A 7,500-nucleotide genomic window follows, 5' to 3' on the forward strand; every position below is an offset into this window, starting at 1 on the left:
ATCCGAGATGAGAAAATCAGAGTTAACATTTCGGGTCCAGTTACCCTTCCTCAGAGCCTGGCCTGGATGTGACTCCAGGGCCGGGTAGAACCGGGGGGGGGGGCGGTGGGGGGAGGAAAGAGGCAAAGGCCTGGTGCCATTATTACTGGATGTTAATCCAGGGACTCGGATAACGTTCCGGGTATGAATCCTGCCACGGCAGATGGTGGAATCTGAATTCAGAGTCTCATGCCAACCGTGAATTCATTGCCGATTGAACCTCCTTTCGAGAAGGCAACTGCTCTCCTCACCTGGTTGGCTCTTAGCTGACCCTGTGGGTGAGTCGGGAGGGGCAATCAATGCTGGCCTGGCTAGAGACGCCCTCTACCCACGAGTGGGTAATTCCCTGGTGCCAATCCCCTTCCCTGCTTAGGCAGCACCCGCTTGACTCCGCACCGCTGTGTTCCTGCTCCTGCCGAACGTACAACATTATCCACGCCCCCAGCTACCCCACCCCACCTTCCCAGAGCCCATACCAGTAATGACTTCATTGAGGTCCATGTCTCGGGCTTTGCGGAGGAGGCGGACCAGGGAGGGGATGCCGTCGCAGTTCTTGATCGCCTTCTTGTTGTCGGCATCGCGGCCGTACGCGATGTTCTTGAGGGCCCCGCACGCAGCGTGGTGAACCTCCTTCTTGGGGTGGTCCAGCATCTCGACGAGAACGGGGATACCCTTGAGGCGACGGACCTCCGTCTTCAGCTTGTCGTTTTGGTAACACAGGTGCTGCAAGTAGGCCGCGGCGTTGGCCTTCACTGCGTCCAGTTTGTAGTTGAGCATGGCGATGACCTCGGGCAGCTCGGGTTGGCGCCAAGCCACCGGTTCCTTGCGGCCGCTGTGCAAGCTGGCCATGCTGCCCGCTCGCTCCTGTTGCGCCAGTGGTGCCCAGTAGTAGGCGTCGTGATCGGAGCGCACGTCGTCAGCCAGTGGGTCGTCGAAGCTCCTGCTGTTGCGACAAGAAACGAAGGACAGACAGAAAGGAGGAAAGAAAGAAAGGGTGAGCATCAGGACGGGGGGGGGGGGGGGGGGGTAGGGGATGGGTTTGGGGGGGGGGGGCGGGGAGGCCCAACAACCCCACCCCCACCACAGCACTCCGCCAAGTCCCGTACCCCTCTGCCAGGCCTCCTCCCCCCCTCCTCACTCACATGAGTGACGGTCATACGTGAGCACGAGGGATTTGGGACTAGAGAGACTGGGGATGCAACATGAGGAATGGGAATGAGGGTTCGGGACTGGGGTGGGGTATGCTTGACGGAGAGCTCAGGCTCCCCGTCCAATTGAATTGAGCACGTGGGAACACGCTGAACCCAGGACTGGCCAAGATGCGGTGAGGCGGCTTGTCAAGGGAGACTGGAAGGCTCAAGCCAGTGGCTAGCAAAGGAACGAACGATGGAGGAAAACACTGGGAAGAAACGAGCAGGACCATCAGGAGGGTCCTTACGATTGTGTTAGTTAATGATAGGAGGACAGCTGTCCTGCTGCGTTAGTGGATGGGCTACCATTAGGTAATGATCACCTAGTGGGGGTTTTAACTTTACCAGAAGAAATCTTAAAACCATTAAAAGTCACTTTTGAGTTCTCTCTCCAGAGTAAGTGGGAAATTCAGAGCCTTTCCACAAACCTACTGCGATTGTAACAAATTCGTGGGAGAGATAGAGAATTAGAGAGATGACCGACAGTATCAGGGTCACATAAAGGGAGCTCTACACCGTATCCAACGCCGAGGTGTCCCTGTCCTGGGATTGTTTAATTGGGGAGGGGGGGGGTGGGGGGAAGTTGTTTCCGTTAGGCGGGGAGACTAGGACCCGTGGGCACAGCCTTAGAATTAAAGGGGGTAAATTTAAAACGGAAATGAGGAGACATTTCTTCAGCCAGAGAGTGGTGGGCCTGTGGAATTCATCGCCACGGAATGCAGTGGAGGCCGGGACGTTACATGTCTTCAAGAGATCGACAAATTCTTGATCTCACAAGGAATCAAGGTCTACGGGGAGAGTGCAGGGAAGTGGTGTTGAAATGCCCATCAGCCATGAATTAAACGGCGGAGTGGACTCGATGGGCCGAATGGCTTTACTTCCACTCCTATGTCTTATGGTATGGTCTGTGTAACCACGAGGTGTTCCTGTCGTGGGAGTGTTTGATGGGAGGGACAGTGTAGAGAGAGCTCTACACTGTATCTAACCCTGAGGTTTCCCTGTCCTGCGAGTGTTTGATTGGGTGGGGGGAGGGGGGGGGGGCAACACAGTGTAGAGGGAGCTCTACACTGCATCTAACCCCGAGGTGTCCCTGTCCTGGGAGTGTTTGATGGGGGGGGACAGTGTAGAGGCAGCTCTACACTGTATCTAACCCCGTGCTGTCCCTGTCCTGGGAGTGTTTGAAGTGGATCGGAGAGGGGAGATGCGGTCAGGGGTGCGTCAGGAAGGAGGTGGGGAGGATGGTCCTCGATCCGATGCTTACCTCCGGAAGTATCTGTTGCGAAGATCAGAAGGCGTGGCCGATCGCTTGGCCGTTGGATAGTCATGTGCCAAGCCATAGTCAGGATCGTCATAGCCCATGCTGCGGTCATCATCCTCCAGGCCGTAGGGCTCAGAGTGAAATCTCTCGGGGTGTGACTGGTTCAGGTTGAAGTTACTACCAGCCCTGACTTGGGGCTGGGCCCCGTAGACATCCATTCTCCCCGGAGCTCGCTGGTAGCCCTCGATGGGGGGCTGGTAGCGCTGGTCAATGCGGACGCCACGTGTCAGGCTCCCGTAGCCCTCTGGACCCAGGTCTCCGTATGGCACACGCTGGGCCGGAGGCTTCCCGTACACCTCCTGGTAGGAGTAACCGCGCGGTACTGTGGAGCTTCCCTGAGGGCCCAGGTAGCTCTCGCCGTTACTCCGGAACTTTCTGTCCAGGGTCTGGGTGTAACCCCCCTGTACCGAGGAGCCGTCCAGAGAGAACTGGTCGCTCGGCATCTCGTGGACCATCCTGGTGGTGACTGTCTTAATCACTTTCTTCACCTGGAACACAGGAACGGAGGGACACGGGGCATGAAGGTGGGGGGGGGGGGGGGGGGGGGGGGGGGGGAGGAGGTACCAAGGAGGGGGGAGAATGAGACACAGAGACATGGTGGAAATGCTGGGCTCAGGGACTGGGCCCATGTCATTGTCATAGTCTAAGTCAGGCCTCCCTTTCTGTCTCCCCGACCCTCCACCACTTCTTGTGCCCCTCTCTAACCCACCTTCCCGCCTGCCTCTCTCCCTCCCACCCCCCTTCCCATCCCCAACTGTCCCAGTCCCAGTGGTGTCCAGTTTATTGAGTCTGGTTGGGTGTGCATTCCTCCGGGGGAAATGGAGAGAGCATTCCATCACACTCCTGACTTGTGCCTTTGTCAAGGGCAGACAGGGGGCGAATCACTCACTGCAATATTCCCAGCTTCTGACCTGCCATTGTTTGGCTGGTCGAGTTCGATTTCTTCTCAGCAGCTGATCCCTGCACCCAATAAGACGATGGTCAATGACCCTCCCTGCTGAAAAGAGCTGGAATAGTGGGCAGGACCTAACTGGGAGACCTGGTCAGTCTGGACGAGCTGGACCAAAGGCTCAGTTTCCACACTAAGACTCTATACCTGGCTGGTCTGGGCCCCTCTCTCTTCTCTCCAGACGTACACAAGTCGCTCACCTTGGTCTCTGTCCGGCGAGTCGTACCGTCCTCATCCATTTCCACAGAGACAACGGATGGAGCGTGATCTGGGTCCTCCTCCACAGTTACTGTCTCTTCAATGTACGGGCTGGGATCCTGCATCATCATGCCAGCGCTGTGTGGGAGCTGGTGGTCCTGGAGAGACGGTGGTGCGTGGAGAGATGAGAATTACTCACACTGGACCCTGCTGGCAATATCAACCACCAATCCAGCCCAAGGCCACACAACATGTGGGCAGGCCCAGCAAGTGGCGCCCAGGCTCCACTTGGGCCTACTTCAGAGTCAGCTAGATTTCCTTACCCCAGTGGAGGACTGATCGTCCCTACAGACACACAGTTCAAGCCCAGGCTTCACTCAGGCCTAGTCCTGGGCTGGCTAGATCTCGTGTCCCAGGAGGGGACTGAGGGGCCCTTGACAGATGCACAGAACAGGCTCAGGCTCTACTCAGGCCTTGAAGTGAGTTGGCCAACTATCTTGACCATGTCAGTGACTGCATGCCCCCTCTCATCACACAGGACAGGCCCACGGTCCGCTCGGGCCTAGTGCCGAGTTAGCCTGCTCTCAAATTCAGGACACGATTGAACTTCATTCAGGGTAGAGACAGCCATGAAAGGTAGTGGCGAACAGGGCTTTGCGATGGGACCTGAGCGAGGCTGGTGAGGGAGAAACCTCACCACATTCTACCTCCACCACCTCCAGTGCACACATTCTGGAACCTTCCTGAAATCAACAGCCCTGACATACGGAAGTACTCACAGCCTGAAGCTCTGAAAGAAATTCACAGTGAAAAAACAGCCCCTTTTTTAAATGTGAAACCTCTGCAGGAAAAACTGCAGTAAATATTATGCACACAGCAAGATCCCATTAACCACAAGGTTATGCGTCCAGATCAGGTTTTCCTTCACTGAAAAACACAGGTCAGCCCAGCTTCTGCTTCTGTTCCTGCTCCTGGCAGGACCTCCTGCACTCGCCACTGATCCAGGGCTGATCCCCTGGCCTGATGGTGATGGCTGAGTGGGGGATATGCCGGCCCGTGAGGTTACAGATTGTGCTGGAGTACAGTTCTGCTGCTGTTCATGGCCCACAGCGCCTCGTGGATGCCCAGTCTGTGCTGCTAGCTCTGTGCGAAGTCTGTCCCATTGAGCACGGTGATAATGCCACACAACACGATGGAGGTTATTCTCAATGTGACGGCGGGACTTCCATCTGCACAGGGACTGTGCGATGCTCACTCTCACCGATACTGTCATGGACAGATGCATCTGCAGCTGGCACGTTGGTCAGGATGGGGTATAGTGAGCTTTCCCCTCTTGTGGGTTCCCTCACCACCTGCCACAGACCCAGTCTAGCAGCGCAGTCCTTTAGGACCCCACCAGCTCGATCTGTAGTCCGGCTGCCGAGGTACTCTTGGTGGTGGGCATTGAAATCCGCCACCCAGGGTACATTCTGTGTCCGAGCCACCTTCAGTGCTGCCTCTCAGTGATGTCCAACATGGAGGAGAGACCAATCCACCAGCTGAGGGAGGATGGTACATGGTAATCAGCAGGAGGCTTCCTTGCCCATGTTTAACCTCAAGCCACGGGACTTCATGGGGTCCGGAGTCAATGTTGACGGCTCCCAGAGCAACTCCCTCCTGACCGTACCCCACTGTGCGCCCCCTCTGCTGGGTCTGTCCTGCCGGTGGGACAGGACGTACCCAGGGATGGTGGTGTCTGGGGCACTCTGTAAGGTATGACTGTGTCAGGATGTGGCTTGACTCGTCTGTGAGAGAGCCCTCCCAATGGCGGCTCCAGCACCCAGATGTTATTATGGAGAACTCAGGGTTAACCACCTCAGTTTGTCTGAGGTGCTAGGTCAAAGTGACGTGTGACACCGTGACATTGGGTGTTGGATGGTGTGTAGTGGAACTTTTACAGCCTTCAGAACCTCTCTGTCTGAAAGGTGAGGGTCTGAGACAGGGCAGACTGTGACGGCAGTTGGAGGCGACGGGGGGGGGGAAGAAGGAAATATTGAGGATTGCGCACATACCTGGAATCGATTCACACACGAGTCAACAGGAAGCAAGCAATCTCTCTCAGCATTGCCAGGACGTAGTCCGTTTTGGGTCTGGGGTTGATCAGCGGAGAGCGGGAGAAAATGGGGGAAAGGTGGCGGTGAAGGGGAGGGAGGAGACAAGAGGGGAGGGGGAGAGAGGAGAGGGTTAACAGAAAGACTGGTCAGTGTTCCCTTCATCAACAACAGCACTGCACAGATTACACAGCAGGGACTGCGACTGAAACACCTTGCGGCTATCAGTCCTCACTCACCGTCCACTGGCTCCCTCCCATTTTCTCAATGAGACACCCCACTGCAACCAGAATGTATCAGAGATTCCAGTTCCAGTTCCCCAGCTGGCCCTTGGGCCACTCTCACAAGGATAACAAATGGGCTGTTCTTGCAGAACTCAACACCTGTTAAGTTGCTGGGGGACAGCAAACCTGCGAACCACGCCGCACCCCCCCCCCCCCACCCACTCCACCATCTCTCAGCTCAGAGCTCACAGCCACCCCAACCCGACCTCCACCCTCAGTGGCACCGTCCCGTCCCAACGTAGCATCCAGCCACAGAGACCGTCCCACACCTCACCACTTCATATCGCGGACACCGAGGGAACATCAGCTCAGGCTACATTCAAATGAGCCCCAGAATCCGAACATCTCGCCCTGCAAAGTCCTTTCCAATTAACTCCGGCCCTAGCCGAGGCTAACCCCGAGTGGGAAGCTTCAGTTTCTAAATTGCAAATGCGGCGTGACACCCATCATATTTGGAAACATTTCCATAACCCCCTCCAGCCCCGACACCCCCTCCCTATCTCTGTAACCCCCTCCGGCCCCGACACCCCCTCCCTATCTCTGTAACCCCCTCCGGCCCCGACACCCCCTCCCTATCTCTGTAACCCCCTCCGGCCCCGACACACCCTCCCTATCTCTGTAACCCCCTCCGGCCCCGACACCCCCTCCCTATCTCTGTAACCCCCTCCGGCCCCGACACCCCCTCCCTATCTCTGTAACCCCCTCCGGCCCCGACACCCCCTCCCTATCTCTGTAACCCCCTCCTTCCCCTACACCCCCTCCCTATCTCTGTAACCCCCTCCAGCCCCTACACCCCCTCCCTATCTCTGTAAACTCCTCCAGCCCCTACACCCCCTCCCTATCTCTGTAACCCCCTCCAGCCCCTACACCCCCTCCCTATCTCTGTAACCCCCTCCAGCCCCTAAACCCCCTCCCTATCTCTGTAAACCCCTCCACATACAACACTCCCCTCCCTATCTCTGCAATCTCCTACAGCCCTCTGAGCTATGTGCTTCTTCAGTTCCAGCCTCTCAATCACTTGGCTTCAGTGGCCACTTGTATTATTCAGTTTAAATCACCCTTGACCCTCCTCACCATGCTGTGTCTTGGGACACTTGTCCCGGGTACTATCCAGGCACAGGCACCAGGCCAAACCAGCCTGAACTCCTCTCATCCAACATCAGTGTTGGACGTGTCTCCAATCTCATGGATGTTACGCTCTCTCTGGCAGTCAGCGCTAGGCTTGGGTGGTAACCTCATGTTTGCTGACTGTGAGCTCCAGCTGGCTCGTAGTACAGTTCACACTGCACCCCCAGCCTTGCCCGGAGAGATTAATACACAGCAAGCCTCTCTCTTGGCTGGGCTCTTGCTGTGCTTACGTTCATGTTAATGGGAGACAGCAGGAAGGGATTTGGGAGCGAATGGGAAGGGCGACATGATTGTATAGAAGGAA

General features: G+C 56.6%; 1 protein-coding gene across 1 annotated transcript in view; it reads right to left on the reverse strand.

Annotated features, from left to right (window-relative positions):
* The window catches only part of LOC125449521 (catenin delta-1-like), a 21,527-nt gene that overhangs the window by 11,095 nt on the left and 2,932 nt on the right, over nucleotides 1-7,500 (reverse strand). Inside the window, exons 2-5 of the mRNA XM_059644015.1 lie at nucleotides 5,746-5,823; nucleotides 3,697-3,852; nucleotides 2,491-3,035; nucleotides 516-982 (exon numbers count right to left, since the gene is read on the reverse strand). Of these exons, the coding sequence (XP_059499998.1) occupies nucleotides 516-982; nucleotides 2,491-3,035; nucleotides 3,697-3,852; nucleotides 5,746-5,823 (1,246 nt within the window). The remainder of the gene's footprint in view (nucleotides 1-515; nucleotides 983-2,490; nucleotides 3,036-3,696; nucleotides 3,853-5,745; nucleotides 5,824-7,500) is intronic.

Source organism: Stegostoma tigrinum, unplaced genomic scaffold, assembly GCF_030684315.1.
Source record: "Stegostoma tigrinum isolate sSteTig4 unplaced genomic scaffold, sSteTig4.hap1 scaffold_417, whole genome shotgun sequence".
In the NCBI taxonomy this organism is placed as follows: domain Eukaryota; kingdom Metazoa; phylum Chordata; class Chondrichthyes; order Orectolobiformes; family Stegostomatidae; genus Stegostoma; species Stegostoma tigrinum.